The sequence below is a fragment of the Pseudorca crassidens genome, chromosome 14 (assembly GCF_039906515.1).
Source record: "Pseudorca crassidens isolate mPseCra1 chromosome 14, mPseCra1.hap1, whole genome shotgun sequence".
Lineage (NCBI taxonomy): Eukaryota > Metazoa > Chordata > Mammalia > Artiodactyla > Delphinidae > Pseudorca > Pseudorca crassidens.
In genome coordinates, this window is record NC_090309.1 from 9,999,735 (window position 1) to 10,022,288 (window position 22,554).

At 42.9% G+C, this 22,554-nt stretch overlaps 1 protein-coding gene across 1 annotated transcript; it reads left to right on the top strand.

The window, feature by feature from the left end:
- STARD7 (StAR related lipid transfer domain containing 7) lies at window positions 1-21,823 on the top strand. Its single transcript, XM_067704284.1, has 8 exons — window positions 1-727; window positions 10,673-10,881; window positions 11,203-11,252; window positions 12,479-12,589; window positions 12,670-12,752; window positions 13,182-13,281; window positions 19,050-19,134; window positions 19,961-21,823. Exons 1-8 carry the CDS (start codon window positions 402-404, stop codon window positions 20,143-20,145), a joined length of 1,149 nt encoding a protein of 382 aa, XP_067560385.1. The 5' UTR covers window positions 1-401; the 3' UTR covers window positions 20,146-21,823.
- The last annotated feature ends 731 nt before the right edge of the window (window positions 21,824-22,554 follow it).

Below are 22,554 nucleotides of genomic sequence, written 5' to 3' on the forward strand. Positions count from 1 at the left end.
GAACGCTGGGGAGCTCGCCGCCAGCCTCGCCGCTTCCCGCGCGCTCTGTACCAAGGTCCCTGGCGCCGGCCTGAGGACGCCGAGGAGGCAGGGACCCGACAGGGCTGTCCGGCCGGAACCGCGGAGCACCTCCTGCAGCGGTCGCGGGCTCGCCCTCCGCGGCCGGTGCCATGGCCGACTCTCTCCCCTAAAGGAGACTTCCTCAGCGGTTGCTGCCGAGAGATGAAGAACCTGTTAGAGCGTCAGACGACTTCGGGGCCGGCCAACTAGGGGGGCTCGGCAGGAGGTCGCCTGCGCCCTCCCGGGCTCGTTCCTTTCACCCCTTGAGCGAGGCCTCGCTCGCGTCCGGGCACGCGGCCGGGTTCAGAGAGCATCTGGGCCCGGCGGGGCGTGCGGGCAGCATGTTTCCCCGGAGGCCGCCGGTCGGCCTGGCTGCCTGGCTGCTGGTGGGCGCGGCGGCGACCGGGCGCGCGGGGGCGCGGGGCGGGGGCCTGCTCGCCCTGCTGGCCAATCAGTGCCGCTTCGTGACGGGCCTGCGCGTGCGGCGGGCGCAGCAGATCGCGCAGCTCTACGGCCGCCTCTACTCGGAGAGCTCGCGTCGCATCCTCCTTGGTCGCCTCTGGCGCCGGCTGCGCGGACGCCCAGGCCATGCCTCTGCCTTGATGGCGGCGCTCGCCGGCGTGTTCGCGTGGGACGAGGAGAGGATCCAGGAGGAGGAGTTGCAGAGGTGGGCTCGGCGGCGAGGTCGCGCCTGTTCCCTGGGGTGGAGGCGGTGGGGTGGGGAGGTGGGAACGTTGAACCCTGGGGCCTGCCTTGGCGGTGTCTCCCGTTGACCCGGTGGCACTGGAAGTGACGATGCAAGTAGCTTGATCCTGTCGTAGCAAAGCACGTTTCTTCATTGCCTCTGTGTGTTAACTTGATTTGTCGAGTTAGAAATAAATGCAAGTGTAGGTTAGTGGAGGAGGGAGACTTTGGGGCGCATGCCACTAAAGAAGTAGCATTGTGGAAAATGGGTATTGAAGTAGGCCATCGTTCACGTAATCTTTAACATATCCAGAAAGGTGCAAGTTCCAGACAGGTTTTAAACTTGACCTGAGGGTATACTTGTGCAATTTACAAAATCACTTCATTCCGAATGGGATTTCGTTTGAAATGCCCAGAGAGCTCTTGTCATTGTGACTCATGGCAGAATTAGGAGGCTGGAAGCGATTTTGCCCTCCTGGGACAAACCAGTAGCCCAGACATTTTAACCTGGAAGAATTAGGTCAGTTTTTTTGCTACTTCCACTAGAGCTCTGGAAGTACTGTTTTATTAGGCTCTGAAATCACGCTGTCATCATCAAAAACCTCTGTGTGAAAAAAGTGCAGTACCATTGACTGAATTTGTTAACCTGTGGTTCTAAACTGAGCCCTTACAGTTGTCACGTAGTATCATGGGAAACCTTGATTTAGGTCTTGCTTTACGTTGTCGCTGTATTTTCTTTTTAACAGATATTCTTAAATTGTGTTCTCTCTCCACACACGTACTCTGCTTCCTAAACTCTGAAACTGATTGCAAGAACCTAGGATAGTCCCCTACACCAGATAAATTCCACACAAGTCTATTTGTTCTAACTGTTTCTTCTTTTATTCCACATTTTTGGTTAGGTTAAAAATGGAAGTTTTTCAGTGAAGTTACCACAATGACATGTATGGAAGTGTAGCACCCAGATGCCAGGCAGCTATTAGTGTAACATTGTGCGTTGTGAGTAAATGCAAGTGTATCTTAAGAGTGGTAATACTTTTCCTAGCAGGAAAGATGACTGTTTTACAAATGCAATTTAAAATCATAACCACAAACAACCTTACTCACAAAAAAATTAAGATATCAAAGCATGATAGGTAGTTTGCCCAGTTTCTGTTAGTGTTCTTTTGCTACTTGTCCATTTGTTCTAATGGTGTTCTCAGGTGTGAGAAATAAAAGAATGTACGGGAAGGAAACTTTTAAATTGAGAAATTACCAGTTAGCTATTTGACTTTTCATTCTGTTTTTGACGATGAAATACCCATGTTCCACAGTGGTGAAGTTTGACGGGAATATTCCCAGTTGGATCTGTTTGGGGAAGAGGAGAAAGACCAGGAAAGGGCCCCTGGGTGCCAAAGACAGGGAAGATGTTTTGGGGGTGGGAGTTGAATAGCGTTGGGGCCTAGGTGATAGATGTCGTTCTTCGTCTTTCTCCATGTATTTTTGTCAACCATACGTCCTAGAGCCTCTGTTTAGTAGGTCTCCCATTTGCAGGAGCTAGAGGGGGAAAAACAATAGGAGATACATGTGGTAAACACTTGAGTCCATAGTCCTTACCCACTGTAGCGGAAAGAAATCAGACAGTTGAAGCACTTGGTTCTAATCCAACTCCTAAAGAGGTAAGCTGCGATAACCCATTTGGGAATTTCAGGAGCTTAGAGGAAGGCCAGTAAGAACACTTAAGGTGCCCTTTTTGACCCTCTGCAGAGTTGTTCCAGTAAAGGCCCTCATTTAACACCACATGTCCAGTTCATGCTTGAATTCAGTCATGTACTTAAAATTTGATCAAGTCCATTCTGAGGATTTCTTTAAATGTTATTTTGATAGGGAGGCAAATAATATGCTGTCAGCTGTATCTTGCTTGTACAGTGACTTCATAGGTCTGTTCTCATAGCTTGTCATGTTTATATTTTATTTTTAACTAATTTATTTATTTTGCGGGGGGTCACCGTGCGCAGCTTGCTGGATCTCAGTTTTGGATCTCAGTTTTCTGACCAGGGATCGAACCCATGCCCTCGGCAGTGAAAGCATGGAGTCCTAGTCACTGGACCGCCAGGGAATTCCTAGTGTTTTATTGAATAAGGTATTCTGGGTATAGGTTAACTTTTTTTGGCTTGGTGTTTAAGTATTCTGTTTGCTTTAAAGGACGCTGAGGTTGTCATAGCTAGCTTAGAGGATGTTAGATTTTGTTTGTTCTAGTGAGATGATTTTGGGTAGCTTCCATAATGGAGCACAGTTGAGTGTGCCGCGGGACATGTGCATTTCTTTCATTGTTAACGGAAGAAGAGCGTGATTGTCCCATGGCCCCTAAATCACAGCCTTTGGCTCTTCTGTGCTGCTTCTGTACCAACTTGTCCTGGTACAGACTAATTCAGACATGGCTGTCTTGGTCAAACAGTGATGGGGTGTGAGGATGTCTCTTTGAATGTGTGCCTTGAAGTGGTGTGTGTTTTTTCTTATGTTAGTAGAGTTTCTGTTCAGAAGGACAAAGAAAAACCCTTGCTTTCTATTCTCTCGTGCTTAAGAACATCTTAACAAATAGGAACTCATTAATCGAGAATCAGCAAGAAAATTAGAGAAAAGAAGTAACTTGTACAAAGTGACTGACTCACTGATAGGCCAGGTGTAGAGATCAGGTCTTTTAATGCTTAGTGTTATTACCTGATAGGCTTTAATTAAATGATCAGACAAAATATAACTTTTAATCATTATTTTTGGTGCTAGCTGGCATTCTGTGAGCTCAGGTCAAATCTTATGGAAAAATACAGTAGTAAGTTTTTTAAAATAAGTAAATAAATTATTTATTTATTTATTTTTGGCTGCGTTGGGTCTTCGTTGCTGCGCGCCGTCTTTCTAGTTGTGGCGAGCGGGGGCTACTCTTCCTTGCGGTGTGCAGCCTTCTCATTGCGGTGGCTTCTCTTATTGTGGAGCACGGGCTCTAGGTACGTGGGATTCAGTAGTTGTGGCACGTGGGCTCAGTAGTGGTGGCGCGCAGGCTCGGTAGTTGTGGTGCATGGGCTTAGTTGCTCCGTGGCATGTGGGATCTTCCCGGACCAGGACTTGAACCTGTGTCCCCTGCATTGGCAGGCAGATTCTTAACCACTGTGCCACCAGGGAAGTCCCAGTAGTTAAGTTTTTATTGATTTGGGACATTAAGAAAAATTACAGGAACAAAAAGGAGAAGGAAGTTAAGAAATATGAGAGCCTAGGGGAAAATGTTCTATTAATCTCCCTCCCCTTTTTTAAAAAAGTTACAGTTCATTGCTCTAGAAATTTGAGTAAATAAGTGCCAGTAAAGTTTCATAAAGAAAATTAGCCATTTTCCCATTTTGGTCTTTTAACTTTTCAATGTGCTGTTAATTAGATAAATCAACAAAAAGTCCTTTTGGCTTAAAGGAATTTTTTTTTTTTGCGCCACTGTCACTTAAGGATGTTTTTACTGTTAGACCTTCTTAGATAATCAGAACTACGCTCAGAATTGCAATGAACTAATTGATGTCTTTTAGGTAAGTCCCATGACAGTTGTACTTAAAGGTCTCTAACTTTGACAATAATTGGGAATTTGAGAGGGGATCATTGAAACAAGGCAGCCTCTTACTGAAGTTACCGATTACAGGAATGGCTTCATTTGAGTCATTTTAGGAGCCTTTTATCAAGCTCTCCACTTAGGGCAGGACCCCCTATAGATGAGCCAAATATGATTATGCTTATATTTCTGTTTTCATGGTTTTATGCCCTCAATTTCCATGGTTCTCAGTCCCGTCTTTCTCAAATGTTGAAATGATTTTAGTTTTGAAGAAAGGAAAGCATTGACTTTCTTTCTTTGATCCTCTTACTAATCTGGTTCTGTTACTATCTTGGGAATAATCTTTTTTGTCCTTCTTTTCTCCCTTCTTATTACTTAAGTCTCTTAGATACCAAGGTTTAGACACCCATCCCTTCCAAATAAGGTTTGGCACAGCAGGCTAAGGAGATAACACGGTGAGAGGTTTCTCCTTCCTCTACATATATGATAGTGATTGTGCACCTGTGTGCTAATGATGTCTGTCATGTCAACAATTAGAAGTTGAGACCCTTCCGAGATTCTCGAACCTGAGACATAACGATCATTTCCATGATGCAGTCTTACTCTAGCATTCATGTTGTGCTGTTCAAAGAATGAGTGTCATACCTTCACAAGACATTGCTGTCCTCCCTAGGGACTTAGTCTCATGTTTAATCAAGGCCACCTAGTGACCTTTAATCCTATAGGAGAGGCTGATTAAGCAGTGAGTCAGAAGCTCTGTACCACCTTGAGTCTTAGAAGGCCGTTAAAAATACTGCCTGTAGTCATATAGTTTAATTTTCTTAAAACCATATTACTATATAATTTTATGGGCCTCTGATGTGTTTTTCATAAGACGTACGACGTTCCTGCCCCTCTTCATTATGTGATAAGGATATTCAAAAGTCCAGCTTAATTTTTATTGAAGGGTGCTTTACTAGTCCTCAAAAGTGCCATGATTGGTTCCACATGATGCCTGCATTGTTGTTCTTGGAGCAAAGCTGTGACTTTACTTTCTCCTCTGCAAGATCTTATTGCCTACTCTAAATTTCCTTCCCTATTTCTATATGGTTTTTGCAATGGTAGCAGTCAATCTTGTTCTGTAACGTTAATTCAAATTGAAACTTAAAAAAAAAATGGTTAAACATTTTTCATCAGAACATCAGTATAAATTGTACTGGCTATGGTTATTGGTTGAAAACAAAGAAACTGATATTGGTTAACTTAAGCCAAAAAGGTGTTAGGTCATTCAGAGCGTTGACAAGAAGGCCAGAGTACAGGTTGGCCAAGAGAACAGCCAAGGCCTGCTACTGGTACAGGAATGCTCTTCTTTGGGCAGTGTTGCTGGTATTGTTTCCCGTAGATCTGTTGCACTGCTGGATTCTCAACTGCCTCAAGATCACTGAGAAAAATCTAAAAGGTCCTGTGCCTTGTATTATTTCCTCAAGATTCAAAGCCTCTACCAGAAGTCTCTGATTCACCTCACTTTAATTAGGAGTCATGTGCTAACTGCTAGGGGTTGAGATGGGGGCTGCATCTCACCTATTTGGGGATTCTCTTCAAGTAGGAAAAGATTCCAGGCAGTGAAAACAGCAAATGTCCCTGTATATAAATATTTTCATTTAATTCCAAAGTTTAAAATTCAGAGAATTGGAATTTTAGAGCTAATAGAAACCTTCGAGAAATAATGTCCTCACCTTACAGGTGGAACAAGGGAGGCTTTGCAGGTAAAATGATTTGCGTAAGATCACACCGCTAGTTGGCAGAGCCAGGACTAGAACACAGATCTCTACACTCACCATTGCTTTGGATTGCTCTAAACTTTTAATCTTGGGTTACCAGTATAACTTTGAATTTTTGGCTTTTAAAGCAATGTGTTAATGTAATCTTTTAATAAGAATTTGAATTATTAAGGCCTACTTCCATATTTATTTACTCAGTTTATACTGTGAACATTTGTTGAGCATGTAATGTTTACCAGGTACTTGCTAGGAGCTGGACATAAAAATATGAAAAAGACTGATTCTGGGCCTTTAGGGAATTCATAGTTTAGTAAGGGTGGCAGATATAAAGATAGATTAATTATAATATTGTGTGATATGTTTCTGTAGAGGAATAAAAGTAAATGTATATGGTTAACTGCCTGGGAGTTAACCTTGACCCTTGTGGGGTTTTTGAGGGTTAAAAAGGCATGAAAGGGCCTTTCAGACAGAATGTATCAGTAGGTGGTGTCTTCAGTCTTGAATTGCAGAAGTGACATAGTCAGCCAGCAATCTTGCTTTCCTAACTGCTGTTTAAAGGTTAAGGGGAGGGGCTTCCCTGGAGGCGCAGTGTTAAGAATCCGCCTGCCAGTGCAGGGGACACGGGTTTGAGTCCTGGTTGGGGAGGATCCCACATGCTGCAGAGTAACTAAGCCCGTGTGCCACAACTACTGAGGCTGCTCTCCACAACTACTGAAGCCCGTGCACCTAGAGCCTGTGCTCTGCAACAAGAGAAGCCACCGCAATAAGAAGCCCACACACCGCAACAAAGAGTAGCCCCCACTCACCGCAACTAGAGAAAGCCCACGCACAGCAACAAAGACCCAACGCAGCCAAAAAAAAAAAAAAGGTTAAAGGGAAAACAAACCATGTTTTTTTGTTTTTTTGCTTTTTAAAAACATTTTTATTGGAGTATAGTTGATTTACAATGTTGTGTTAGTTTCTGCTGCACAGCAAAGTGGATCAGTTATACCTATACATATATCCACTCTTTTAGATTCTTTTCCCATATAAGTCATTAGAGTATTGAGTAGAGTTCCCTGTGTTATACAGTAGGTTCTTATTAGTTATCTATTTTATATATAGTAGTGTGTATATGTCATTCCCAGTCTCCCAATTTATCCCTCCCCCCCCTTACCCCCTTGGCAACCATAAGTTTGTTTTTTACATCTGTGACTCTATTTCTGTTTTGTAAATAAGTTCACTTGTACCATTTTTTTAGATTCCACATATAAGCGATATCATATTTATGTGTGTCTGACTTACTTCACTCAATATGACAATCTCTAGGTCCATCCATGTTGCTGCAGATGGCATTATTTCATCCTTTTTTATGGCTAAGTAATATTCCATCATATATACATACCACATCTCTTTTGAATTTTATTTATTTTTTATACAGCTGATTCTTATTAATTATCTATTTTATACATATTAGTGTATATATGTCAATCCCAATCTCCCAATTCATCCTACCAGGTTAAGGGGAAAACAAACCATGTTTAAAAAAAATTTTTTTTTTTAATGTTTCAGATATATAAAAAGGTTTAAAGAAAAACATGAATGTTACAAATACAGTTATATTTAAGAACTAAAATGTTGTAAATACAATTAAAGCCTCCTCTGGACCCTTTTCCAATGAAATATCCTCTGTCCCCCAGACTATCCCAATTTATTATATTTCATTACCATCTGTGTCTTTATACATATGTATACATCCCTAAATGATATATAATGACACATACTTTGACATATGGTATTGTTTTGAATGTTTCTAGGCTTTATGCCGTTCTGAACAAAATACTAACAAACTGAATTCAGCAACACATAAAAAGGATTATATACCGTAGGTCCTTGTTGTTTACCTGTTTTATATACAGTAGTGTGTTCTTTTTCAGATTCTTTCCCATTACAGGTTATTACAAGATATTGAGTATAGTTTCTGGTGCTATACAGTAGGCCCTTGTTGTTTACCTAGGGATCAGCTGGTCAGTTTCCACAAAATAGTCTATGATTTTGATAGAAATTATTATGTTGAATTTATAGATCACTTTGGGTAGTTTTGCCATCTCAACAATATCAAGGCCTTCAACCCATGAACACAATATATCTTTCCATTTATGTCTTTTAAAATTTCTTTCAGTGATCTTTTGGTAGTTTTTAGTGTGTCTTTCACTTCTTTTTTTTTTTTTTTTTTTTTTTTTGCTGTACACGGGCCTCTCACTGCTGTGGCCTGTCCCGCTGCGGAGCACAGTCTCCGGACGCGCAGGCCCAGTGGCCATGGCCCACGGGCCCAGCCACTCCACGGCACGCGGGATCCTACCGGACCGGGGCACGAACCCGTGTCCCCTGCACCAGCAGGCGGACTCTCAACTACTGCGCCACCAGGGAAGCCCAACTTCTTTTGTAAATTTATTCCTTATTATTTTATTCTTTTTGATGCTATGATAAATAGAATTGTTTTCTCAATTTTATTTTCAGATTGTTCATTGCTACTGTATAGAAATACGATTTTTGTAAATTGATCTTATATCCTGCAAGCTTGCTGAACTCCTTTATTAGCTCCAGTAAGTTCCTGTGGATTCCTTAGGATACTTACATGGAAATGAAAGACCCAGAATAGTCAAAACAATCTTGAAAAAGGAGGACAGAGTTGAAGGACTCACCCTTTCCAATTTTAGAATTTACTACAAAGCTACAGTACTTAAGATGATAATGGTACTGGCATAAGGATAGATATATAAATTGTAGGAATTAAACTTAGAGTTTAGAAATAAACTCTTAGCTTTGTGGTCGATTTGAGTTTCAACAAAAGTGGCAAGACAATTCAATGGGGAAAGAATAGTCTTCAACAAATGGTGCTGGGACAACTGGAGGTGCACATGCAAAATAGTGAATTTACACCCCTACCTCAAACCATACACAAAGTTAAAATGGACCAAAGACCTAAATGTAACCTAAAACTCTTAAAAGAAAGCATAGGCATAAGTTCTTTTGATACTGGATTAGGCACTGGTTTCTTAGATATAACACCAAAAAATTGAACAATCAAAGAAAAAATAGATTAACTTCATCAAAATTGAAAACTTATGGGGACTTCCCTGGTGGCCCAGTAGTTAAGACTCTGTGCTTCTGATGCAGGTTCGATCCCTGGTCGGGGAACTAACATCCCACATGCAGCGCGGCGCGGCCAGAAAAAGAATTGAAAACTTCTGTGCATCAAAGTTTACTATCAAGAAAGTGGAAGGATGACCCACAGAGTCAGAGAAAATATTTATAAATTGTGTATTTGTTAAGAGACTAGTATTCAGAATGTATAAAGAACTCTTAAAATTTGACAGTAAAAAGACAACCCAATTTAAAACAAAGATTTCAGTAGATCTTTCTCCAAAGAAGATACACAAATGGCCCATAAGCACATAAAAATATGCTCAATGTCAATAGTCATTATTAGGGGAATACAAATGGAAGAACACAATGAGATACCACTTCACACCCACTAGGATTGCTGGAAAAGATGGGACAATAACAAGTGTTGGCAACGATGTGAAGCAGTTGGAACCCTCATACATTGTTGGTGTGAATATAGAAATGGAACAGCTGCTTTGGAAAATAACTTGGCACTTCCTTAAAAAGTTAAACAGAGTTTCCATGACCCAGCAAGTCCACTCCTAGGAATCTACCCAAGAAAACTGAAAGCTTATGTCTATACAAAAGTTGTATGCAAATATTAATAGCAGTGTTATTCATAATAGCCATAAAGTAGAAACCACCTAAATGTCCATCACCTGATGAATGGATAGACAAAATGTGATACATCCATACAATGGAATATTATTCAGTCATAAAAGGAATAAAGTATAGCGTGAATGAACCTTGTAAATATGCTAAGTGAAAAAAGCCAGATCCAAGAGACCATATTTTGTAATATTCCATTTATATGAAATTTCCGAATAGGCAAGCTCATAGAGACAGAAAGTAGGTTAGTAGTTATCAGGGGCTATGAGGAGTTAACTGCTGATGAGTATAGGTTTCTTTTGGAGATGATGACAGTGTTCTGGAATTAGTGGTGATGGCTGTACAACCTTGGGACTATACTAAAAAGCACTGATTTGTATACAGTAAAAGGATGATTCTTATGTGAATTATCTCTTTAAAAGAGAGGAGGAAAATATATATAAATACTCTTATAATGTGATAGGAAGACAACCCAATAAAAAACGGACAAAAGGTATCAAATGACATTTCATAGTCATAAATTGTAATAGTTAACATTTGAGGGCTAATTATATGCCTGGTGTTAAGCACTTTACAGGTAAATTTTTTTAATTTTTATAATCAACCTTTGACGTAGGTACTATTATTATCCCCATTTTACAGATTAAGAAATAGGGATTAGTTAAGTTGTTTAATATTCTAGTTGATGAATATTGGACTGAGATTCAGACTCAGGAACTCGTATTTTTATTCCCTACACTTTATACTGTTTTAAAGCCACACCGTTCTGTACAAGTCTTTGTGTGGCCATTGCAATTCACAGGGCAGACTCCAACCATTGCACCATGCCTGTTGTTTTTCTCTCCAGATCCATTGATGAGATGAAACGGTTGGAGGAAATGTCAAGTACGTTTCGGAGCTCTGGAGTTGACCACCACCCTCCAGAACCAAAATCCCCAACAGAAAGGGATGAAGATTCAGGAGGCAAAGAGCAACCGTGGGAAATGGTGATGGATAAGAAACACTTCAAGCTGTGGCGGCGCCCCATTACAGGCACCCCCCTTTACCAGTACAGAGGTGAGCCCAGCTTGGCTGCTGGTAAGAGTGTTCATGCTGGCAGGTGCACAGCACTGTGTTCCTATGCTCTCTAAACTCTTCCGTTCTGGGGGTTTCTTGGGAAAATTGCCCTGTTTGTTGTTTTTCCTCTCCCAGATGACAAGAGTCTCCATGTCTTTGCTACACTTTGCTACAGGTTACCTTTGTCTTACTTTGCCGCCCCAATATGACTTCTAGTTTCTGAATCTGCCTTTAAGATCTGTCAGTCATTACTCTACAACTGAAATGCAGTTAAGTGACGAGAGTCTGGCAAACATCCCTTATTCTTTCCTGTCATTCTAGTTTTTGGAACCTACACAGATGTGACACCTCGGCAGTTCTTCAATGTTCAGGTGAGTACATTTTTCTGCCCAGATCTGGAGCCACTAAGCCTAGAAGTCCGCTTGCCATCGTCCACATGAGTAATTTCTCTGACTCAGAAGACATTGGCTTCAATCCATCTGTCTATTTCTCTACCCCTCATTTCACGTCAAATGACCTCTGGGTAAACCTTTGATTTATAACTTGTTTGTCCAGTAGGGATGAGGCCAGGTCTACCCTTTACAGGGCTGTTGGGAAGATCAAATAGAGGAATGGATTTGAGTGCTTGAATATATTTTATATGGCTTTATAGGGTTTTTTTCTTAATTTAAGGGTAAGTTACATACCCTTTATTCCAAAATGCTTCAGTGTATATTTCCTAAAACTAGACATATTCTCCTAGCTAGCCATGGTACCATTATCAAAGTCAGTATAAATTTAACTGATGCAGCACTTACAGAATCTTTGTATTCCAGTTTTACCTACTGGCCCAACGATGTCCTCTATGGCATTTTCTCCTTCAGTACAGATGCAGTCAGGATTTAGCAATCTGGAACTTATCTACAGTGAAGGTGTTTATTTGATAAAGATGAAGAGTATGTGTTTAAAGACTCTGTTCCTCCTTGTGGGGAAATGTATGAAAGGGGAGGTGGGATTACCCAGAGTTCTACAAAAAAATTTTTTTTCCTTCCTGGAGTTTTCATGTTTTACTGGACTTTGAGTTTGATGGTTATAACACACACTACTAATACGCAAGTGCATGCTTTCCCCTAAGCACTGAATTTTGTCAATCTGTATTGAGTTTTTGTTGGTTTGGATATGTATGATATATGTCTTACTTTGAAATTCCGTAGTTACTAGTGATGCTACATATTTTTAAAAATACGCAGCTTGTATTTCTGTGAGGTGTCTCCTCATACTTTTGGACTTTCTGTCTGTTTAAAACTTTTTAGAATCGTTTCACCCATACACATTTATCTCACTGACTACTGTATTTTCCCCAGACGTGTCTATTACAATATTTTTTTCTTACACTTGTCTTTTTCTTGTTAAGATTCATTTTCAAGGTAATGGGATTGGGATTTTAAAAGACTCGTCTATAGTAAACACAGCCGTGTCTTTGACACTTTGGCACTGCCTTTTAGGTCGGGTCACTGTTGCAGAAGATTCTTGGGTCAGAGGCCCAAGCATCTGGAGAAGTCTCCTGCAGCTTTGTTTTGGATCTCTTGGGTCTTTATGGTCTGTTCTGTTTCCGCAGCTGGATACAGAGTATAGAAAGAAGTGGGACGCCCTGGTGATCAAGCTGGAAGTGATCGAGAGGGATGTGGTTAGTGGTTCTGAGGTTCTTCACTGGGTAACCCATTTTCCTGTGAGTATTTTCACCTCCGCTTTTACGTTTATCATGTCCGTGTGAGGCAGAGCACTAATCCTGCCCCTCCTTTTCTTTAGTATCCAATGTACTCACGGGATTATGTTTATGTTCGGCGGTATAGTGTGGATGAGGAAAACAACGTGATGGTGTTGGTGTCACGGTATGTGTGGTGGCTGCTGCTGGGTTCCTTTAGCTTGTCCTTCATTTATGCATGTGTGATGGGAGTTTGCCTTATGAGTCAAGCCCGGGCCCTATGCATCCCAGCTAGAACGTGAGTGGGCTGGGACTGGTGACTATCTCTGAGGATTGAAGGGATACAAGCTTTTCATTAAACTAATCCTTTAGTTCCTTAATGTTGATAATTAAAAAAAGAAATGCTCTCTTCCTCAACAAAAAGCCTAGTGAGCCAGGAATCACCAACTTAACTCACTGTTTTTAGTACCTAGTTTATACTCATTCATCTTTGTGACTTTTCTGATGTATTTAAAAAATTAGAGGCTGCCTTTTAGATTTTCCTCTTAACTTTAGCTCCCATGCTGTTCTGTATGTAGACATTACTTAGAGTTTCCCTCACTTCTCTCCCTCGCAGGGCCGTGGAGCACCCTAGTGTGCCAGAGTCTCCAGAATTTGTAAGGGTCAGATCATATGAATCCCAAATGGTTATCCGTCCCCACAAGTCATTTGATGAGGTGAGTTCTGCATCATCCGAGAGGTGATGTGTTAGCGGCTTATGAATTTTCTCAAGGAATGCCTTTGATCTGAACTGGGGAGGGCGCAGTCATTCTCACACTTGACTTGCACCACACTCCGCTGGAGCTTGTTAAAACAGTGCTGGGCTGTGGCCTGAGAATTTGCATGTTTTGAGAAGTTCCCAGGTGAGGCTGCTGCCGCTGGCCTGGGAACCCCACTTCGGGACCCCTGCTGTAGAGTGGTGTACCTGGGAGACCTCCCGAGACAACGTAGTGATGACCCATGGCTCCCGTTACCTGAGGGACAGTTAGCAGAAGACGACAGCCCCTGACTCATCGGCCGGTCATTAGCGGCATTGAGGAACCAGAGCGAGCACCGTTTCCATCAAAATTTCCCCACAGTGGGCAGAACACTTAACCACCTTTCTGGGCTCCTCTTTCCTTGTCTGTAAAATGAGAGAGTTAGACTAATGCTCTCTGCCTTCTTTAAAACAATTTTTACTTTTTAAATTTTTTAAATTTATTTAGGCTGCTCTGAGTCTTCGTTGCTGCGTGCAGGCTTTCTCTAGTTACTGCGAGCGGGGGCTACTCTTCGTTGCAGTGCACGGGCTTCTCATTGTGGTGGCTTCTCTTGTTGCGGAGCATGGGCTCTGGGCGCATGGGCTTCAGTAGTTGTGGCTCACGGGCTCTAGAGCGCAGGCTCAGTAGTTGTGGCGCACAGGCTTAGTTGCTTCATGGCATGTGGGATCTTCCTGGACCAGGGCTCGAACCCGTGTCCCCTGCACTGGCAGGTGGATTCTTAGCCACTGCGCCACCAGAGAAGTCCTGCCTTCTTTAAAATTTTATGACCTTCCTTTGAGAAGAATATCTTCTTCCACTTAGTGTGGTGTTTTACTTTCATGTTTTTGGCCAAATCTCTGGTGAGTACACATACTGATTACAGTGGTTGCTGCTTTTAGTTTTATTTACTTTATAATGGCTTTGTTTCTACCCATCACTTTTGTTTGTTTTAGAGCTGTACGACTGTTCTCTTACCATGGTTTTGTTGTTTCCAGCAGGTTGTTTTGTCTATACCACCTATAGTGGGACTTTAAGAGTGACATAAATGGTGGTTCGCCTCAGTCAGTGTGATGTTTTGCTCTTGTTTTACTGGGAGATGTGTGTTGACTTCGGTACCATTTTGAGAGCAGTATTTTTCTTTTTTCTTTTTTTTAAAAAATATTTTATTTATTTATTTATTTGGCTACATTGGCTCTTCGTTGCTGCATGCGAGCTTTCTCTAGTTGCGACGAGCAGGGGCTACTCTTTGTTGCGGTGTGCGGGCTTCTCATTGCAGTGGCTTCTCTTGTTGTGGAGCACAGGCTCTAGAGCACGGGCTGCAGTAGTTGTGGCGCACGGGCTTAGTTGCTCCGCGGCATGTGGGGTCTTCCCGGACCAGGCCTCAAACCCGTGTCCCCTGCATTGGCAGGCAGATTCTTAACCACTGCGCCACCGGGGAAGCCCTAGAGCAGTATTTTTTTTTTCTATATTTTTTTTAGAGCAGTATTTTTCAAACCACGCATTGCTGCCCACTAGTGGAAGACAAAATTAATTTAGTGCTTAAAGAGAAAAGGAATAAATAGAATGGAAACTGAGTGTAAGCATATTTCATGAAACTTTTGTTTGATTACATAAGTATATACAAGTGTGTGTGTGAGAGAGAGAGTGAGAGAGAACTTGGTTACAGTGTAAAAAGGAGTATTTACAGTGTGTTGTAAATACAGTTAAAAAATGTTTTAAAGTCCTTGCTTTAGCAGCTAGACAAGAAGGCTGCTGTCGGTAGCTAGCTGCTTCTAGGAAGGGGAGCCTGGCTGGGGACGGTGGGAATTAGAATTGTACCTCACTCTTTTCCTTTATGTTGCTTTTGAAATTTGAACTTTGTCTGTGTATTTCCTATTTGAAAAAAAAGTGACTTGAGTCCCAGCATTACTGCCTTTAGAAACCCTGACCATGAAACAGCTAAGGCAGAGTTTGGCACCTAGCAGTGTGTGTTGCACCCAGAAAATAACTTCTTTCAGCTGGCATGGGGGAGCAGTATGAATTATCTGTAAGTCTTTTAGCATATCGTGGCAAGCTCTTAAGAGAAAGGTGAGACTTGAGTTGGTTCTTATAAAAAGGCAGACTGTGGATAGAGGAAAACAGGAAGGACCCTGGAAGTAGAAGACACGATTCAACCAAAGACAAAGATAGGAATGAGCCGTGGATGTTGAGAGACTGACTCACTGCTTGAAAAGGAGGGCAGAGTTTAGGGAGGAGTGGTAATTACCTTGACCATGTGCAGAGGGTACTTGAAAACCAGGCAGCTGAGTTTGGGTTTGCCAGATGGAAAGTAGATCCTTGGTCCGAGGTATGGTTTTTTGTTTGTTTGTTTTTTGTGGCCTCGCCGCATGGCTTGCAGGATCTCAGTTCCCTGACCAGGGATTGAACCCGGGCCATGACAGTGAAAGCCCGGAATCCTAACTCCTAGGCAACAGGGAACTCCCTAGTTTTTATGGAAAATTTGAGATGTAGACAAAAGATAAAGAAGTAGAGAGTATAATGAATGAACCCTTTGTATTCATCCCCAGCTCTGACAATGACCAAACTTGTTTTATCTGTACTCTTTCTGTTCCCTTTCCCACTCCCCTGATTATTTTGAAGCAGATTCTAGTTTTGCTATAGAAGAACCAAAGAAGAATTCTTCTATAGAAATTTCAGTATTTATCTCAAAAAGAAAAGAGATTTTTGAAAACATAATATCGTATTCCGTAATATCAAATATCTGTAGTGTTCAGATTTTCCTGATCGTCCATGTATTTTTTTGTAGTTGGTTTATTTGAATCAGGATTTGGATAAGATCCAGACATTGAAATGGGTTCATACTGTCTGTAGCTTTGTATCTATCTCTTGAGTTCTTCCTCCTTTTTAAAAAATTTATTTTGGCTGCGCTGGGTCTTAGTTGCGGCACACGGGACCTTTGTTGCAGCATGCAGGATCTTTAGTTGCGGCATGCATGTGGGATCTAGTTTCCCAATCAGGGATCGAAGCCAGGCCCCCTGCATTGGAAGGTGAAGTCTTAACCACTGGACCACCAGGGAAGTCCCTCCCTCCTTTTTTTCCCTTGCAATTGTATTTATTGAAGAAGCAGGTTCTTTGTCCTGGATCTTGCTGGTTATATTCCTATAGTGTCCATAGTGTCACTTAACACGTTTCTCTGTCTCCTGTGTTTCCTATATATGGGTGCTTAGATCTAGAGGCTTGAACAGATTCAGGTTGTTTGGGGCAAGACCACTTTATTAGAAGGAAATAATGTCTGATTGTCCCTTTCTTTGTGAATTTGGAAGTGATTAATGATTATTGCTCAGATCCACTATTTCATTAGAGGTTAACAAAATATTAATTGTGTAAATCCTCCATTCTTTCATTTATTTCCATTTATTAGGTGACATACTTTAAGGGAAAATTTCCTCATTAACTATTTGGTTTCCCATAGTTCACAGAGGAAAGGGAAGTAAGAAATGCTTGATTTGTTTCCTTCATTTACTAGTTTTTAAAATAATGAATTGGTTCTTTCAGCTAGCAGTCCTTCAAAGGTAAAGTTTTTTTTTTTTTAAGAAATGCCATTAGAAACTCACAAATTTACACATACTTGGCTGGTTTCAGTCCGTTCCCAGTTACTCTTACCGGTGTTCAAAGTGTCCCATTTTGGGTCTTTAGGAGCCTCTTCTTACTGCCTGGAGTCCTTTTGACTTGACCTCAGGACTCGCCTGGTTTCTGGTGTTATAAGATGTTCCAGGTTCACCTTGTATATTTTTAGGTGTAAACCTGGAAATGAGCATTTCTTCTGGGAGCCCTGGTTCCTTCTAAGGAAATGTCATTTAAATACCACAGTTTGGCTTCTAGGAGTTCTCACAGCTCTGGGCCTACTCTGTTTTTAGGCCTTTTCAGAAGGTAGCACTAAGTAACAAATTTTGTTTGTTTGTTTTAAAGATACATCCTAAGTGCACACGAGTACTTTTAACTCAAAATTTAGGACTGTAGGGTATATGTCTTGTTGTCTTTAGGATATGTATGCACTGTGCAAAATGTTGAGGCTTTTTTTTTTTTTAAGATTTATTTTATTTATATTTGGCTACATCGGGCCTTAGTTGTGGCACGTGGGATCTTTGTTGCGGCACACGGGATCTTTTGTTATGGCGTGCGGGTTTTTCTCTTCTCTAGTTGTGGCATGTGGGGTCCAGAGCACGTGAGCTCTGTACTTTGCAGCACGCAGGCTCTCTAGTTTGATGCGCGCTAGCTCCCTAGTTGTGGTGCACGGGCTTAGTTGCACTGTGGCATGTGGGATCTTAGTTCCCTGACCAGGGATCAAACCTGTGTCTCCTGCATTGTAAGGCGGATTCTTTACCACTGGACCACCAGGGAAGTCCCCAAAATGTTGAGTTTTAAGGTCACTTGAAATAGGTCCTCTCTTCGTGGTTTTTCCTATCAACTCAGTTCATAGGTTCTTTGTTGTCTACTTTTGATTTTTAGATAACTGCTTTTTAAATATAATTTTGTTTTATTAAATAATAAAAAAAATTGTGTTTTCAAAGTCAAATATGTAAAATAAGAAATAGAGTGATTTGCTTATATCCCTGTTCCATCTACCCAGTTCCTTCCTTCTTCCTGTAGGTAACCACTGTTTTCAGTTCTGACTTCTTTTTTTTCCATATAAGCAGTAGTGGATGATCTCTTACCCCTTTGGGTGGAGCATAATTGGTTCAGACCTCTCCTGGGATCGGGACACCTGTAAATCTCTTAAATCCCTGTCCTTCACTGTACCAATGAGAGGTTGAGCCAGAGAGAATGGGTGCATGGGCCCCGTGGTCAGAATTCTGGGTTCATGTTGGCTCTCGTTGAGTATGTGGGTGACCTTGGGCAAAGTCCCTTAACCTCTTTGTGCTCAGTTTCCTCATCTGTAAAATGGGAGATATTGGTGCCTCTATTATAGGATCGTTGTGAGGGGTTGAAGCAGTTCCTGACACGTGGTTAAGTACTGTATACATGTTTGCTGTTAGCAGTAATAGTAGTAGAGTTCATATCATTTTGGTAAAGATTAAGATATTTAAACATTGGGGGTATGTGTTGGGGTCCTCAGGACCACACCCCATTCGAAGATCGAGTAAAAGGACGCGCAGGACTCAGCTTATAGTTTTACTCATGCCTGAGATTTATTACAGTGATGGAAAGATGCACAGCTGGATCAAAAGGGGAAGACACAGGCGGGGTCTGGAGGAACCCACTGCAGTCTCCCCATGCTTTCCCTCCCGTGAGGGCCCACGGAGCACATCCTCTCCCAGCTGCAACATGCGTGCGATGTTTCTACCCAGGGAAGCCCAGTAGAGACTCAGCGCCCAAGATTTGTACTGGGGGCTGGTCACAGGAACGCCCTCTGCCTAGCGTGTCCTAAAATCCCAGACCCCCAGGAGGAAAGCAGGTGCTCAGTATGAAGTGCATTGTTTGCGCAGAGGAGACACAGGGAGCCACCCTTAGCACTTAACTGTTGACTGGAGCCAAGTTCCCAGACACCAGCCAGGGCCAACCTCGTGAGATGGTAACCTCTCAGGTCTTCAGTGTTCACTCTCTTTTGCTCACAGCGGAAAACTGCCACTCTCCGCCTCAGAGTCAGATCTTGGTTATTCTGTGGTACTGGATACGGAGGCTGTGGGGGTAGTTCAGGTACCTTCATCTTTGCTGTTTTTCTTTTCCAGAATGGCTTTGACTACTTGCTGACGTACAGTGACAATCCCCAGACAGTGTTTCCTCGCTACTGCGTTAGTTGGATGGTTTCCAGTGGTGAGTGGGCGCTTGTGTACAGGGCCTGGACCTGGGCTGAACATTTTGTTTTTCTCTAGCTTCTTGGTGGCTTCAAGGAGATTAGTACTTGTCTCACTGGAGCCTTTCCGAGTTCATTGTTGAATACTACCTTGAAGGTAGTAAAGCCTCCAGCTGCGGTTTGGAGGGGTAAGAATTCTGGAAACCCAAAAAGGAACTTATGCCCAGAGGCAAGCTGAAGAACATTTGCTTAATATGGACTGTGTACATTAATGCATTTAACATTTTTCTTTTTCGTGTTGAAAGCCATAAATCTGGCATAGAAAATGTGGTTATAGGACAGTCACCTGGAGAAAGGGGGCCACCACCCTTTCTCCCTTTCACCACCCTTTCACCATAACGGAGGCTACACATCACTGCTGTGACTGCATCTTTCCCTTCCAATCTCTTGCCTTAAAAGCAGCCTCACGTGATTTTCTTTCTTCTGGTTCCCTGTAGGCGGCTTCTTACACCTCAGGGGGGGAATGGAGAGGAGTTTAGGTGTTTCCGTTTGACATTTCTCTAAACAAAATTGGCAGATATTTACGCTGTGCCACTGATAAATGATATTTTGATCACATAAGAGAGCCTTTGGGGATTTATGTGGCCTGATCAGTACCCCTTTTCAAAGGATCTCAGAGGTCAGGGGTTGTTTTCACTCCCTAAAAGTTTTGGTTGTCTCTCAGTCCATCTGTGATCTCTATAAGGAGGCATTGGCTCCTTATCAGGAAAGAGGTAGGCCCTTCTAATTTTGAGCCTACTGTTGGTTTGTGTGTCAGTCTACCCAGATTTCCCTCTCTCCCAACAGGCATGCCAGATTTCCTGGAGAAGCTGCACATGGCCACTCTGAAAGCCAAGAACATGGAGATCAAAGTAAAGGACTATATCTCGTCTAAGCCTCTGGAAGTGGGTAGTGAAGCCAAGGCCACCGCCCCATCTTCTGAGCGGAAGAGTGAGGGTAGCTGTGGCCCTGCCCGGATTGAGTACGCCTGAAGGACTTTCAGATAAGTAGGGACAGGCTGCTTCTAGCCCTGTCTCCGTGTCTTGTCACTCACTCTGTTGCAGAATAAACAGGACGTGTATTTGAAGGTGTCTGCTGTAACCACCAGTGCAAGATAATTCAATCCTGGTGTCCGGTCTGTTCAGAGCCCTACTGCTGTTTATTAAAACAGAAGAAGGAGGCGTCCGAGGGGGCATCGTCATATTCTCAGGCCAAGCATTTGGAAATTTGGTGTTTCGCTGAGCTAATCTGGAACAAGCCTCTCACCTCAGGCCAGAGGGGACAACATCTTTTACTTCCTCTGCCCACATTCCATTCTCAGCCTCGGTTCTGCAGCACTCTGGGTTTCCTTTGGTTCTGAAGGTCCAGCTGGACCACCTGGACGGTTGCGTCTTCAGTGAGGGATAGTGGGGAGTGCTCTGGTTGCAGTCCTGGTGTTGAGTGGTGTGAACTGTTGCTTGGCAGTGTAAGTGCCTCGTCCTCACCTTCTCCTGTCTTTAGGCACATAAAGTTTGTACCAAGAAATATCACTCTTGGCCTCCCATCCACACCCCATTGACTCCCTCTACCCAGAGCAGTTTCCTTTGAGTTGACCAGTTCTTCTGTATTCGTGTGCTGTATTCATCTGGGTCGTTGCCTCCTCCCGCAGGCCGATTACCAAGAACACTGGGAGACGGTGGCTCTCTGTATCATCAGTGTTTTTGATGGGATCAGTGGAGATGCTCGACACATTACACTTTAGCTCTGTTTTTTTTTTTTTTAACCTTTGTGTTAAACAGTGGGAATTGGGGAGTTGAATAGGATTTTTCCATAGTCTGTATAGAAAACACCATTTTGATTGAGGCGTTATTTTTCACACTTCAGGTTTGACTGGATGCTCAGCACTTGCCTGTCCTGGAAGGCTAAAGGCAGAGGAGTGGGGATTGGGCGCCTCCCTTGGAGCTCTCAGAGCTGTAGACAAGCTGTGTGAACAGCTAGATGGAAGTTTGTCCCAAGTGCTAATATAGAGGGGGATGTGGTTTATGTGACCCTCTTGTCCCTCTGAGAAGCTTTTCCTCCTTTTCTAAGCTAAAATAAGAGCAAACTACGCTGTTCAGATAAAGTCACAACCAGATGGGATCAGTCTGACTGGAGAATCGGGAACAGCTTTCAAATCCTCCTCCCTCCCCTTATTTCTTAGAATTTGAATGACCAGATTGCTCCCCACCCCACTCGCTACCCTTTTGCGTTGTTGAAAGGGGAGCTAAACCTGAGACGAACTTTAAGCCCCTCGACCTTTCTGTTGCCTAAGTACTGTGCCAAGGAAATGCCTGCCCCGGTGTTTCAAGTCTTGCGTTCTCTGCGTCGTTGGCAGAGCAGGGAGATGCATCCGGCAGTCCCAGCTTCCTTTCGTTGATAGTGTCTCTCTCCTCATCCCCAGGGCCTGACAGACCAGGAAGAGTCCCTCAGTTACGGTTACGTTGGAAGTTAGTGCCTGTGATTGTTGGGACGTGGGTGGCGTGGGTGAGTGGTGTGAGTGCACATGTGATAAGGGGCTGGGCGTTGCCCATATGCTTTTTGGCAATTTGACTCTGCACTTGGGGTTGGTCTATACAATTGCTTATGTCATTGTAATGATTTCACTCCTGTGACATTTTTATCAAATGTGTGAATAAAAAGATTGGTATGAAAGAGTGTGTCTTTGGACAGATGTTGGTGGGGAAATCTTGCATACTGGGCTTATTGTTTCTTCCTGATCATAAAGTTGAAGTGTGTTTCTGCTCATAGAGTTGGCACTTGGAAGTGGCAGGGCTTGGTCTTTCTTGGCGGTAACTGACACACCGCTCACTACCTTGTCTAGACTGTAAGCCCTTTCCAGGTGACCAGTTTGGCAACTGAAAACAAACCACCTGTTTGTGCTTCTTTGTCTTGATCTCCTAGTAACCCACACCCTTTGCTTTAAAAGAAGGATTGACTTGGAGGAAACAGAGTTAGAGCTTTGCTGGGAGGGAGTGAGGAGAGGAGGGGACTCGGGCCCGGGGCTGGAGTCCGGGGGCTGGAGAGGGAGGGTGGTGAGCGCGAAACCCAGGGCATGGTTAGGTCACACAGGCAGTTCTGCTGGAATGTGGATTTGTGCCAAGGTGATTGATGCGTTAGAGACACTGAGCATAGCATGAATTTTGAGTTTATGTGTAATTTTTGCCTGTGGGAGACAAGAGGTGAACACGGATGCCCATCCAAACTACGACAGCTCTTTCCTCCACAGTGCTCTCAGATAATCTCTGGAAAGAAATCTGTGCTGGAAGACTACTTGTCAGAGGTCGTATGCTGCGGGTGCACGTGTGTGTGTATAGTCTTACATTTGTTTCTTTGTTTTGTTTTGGTTTTTTGAATATTTATTTGGCTGTGTGGGTCTTAGTCGC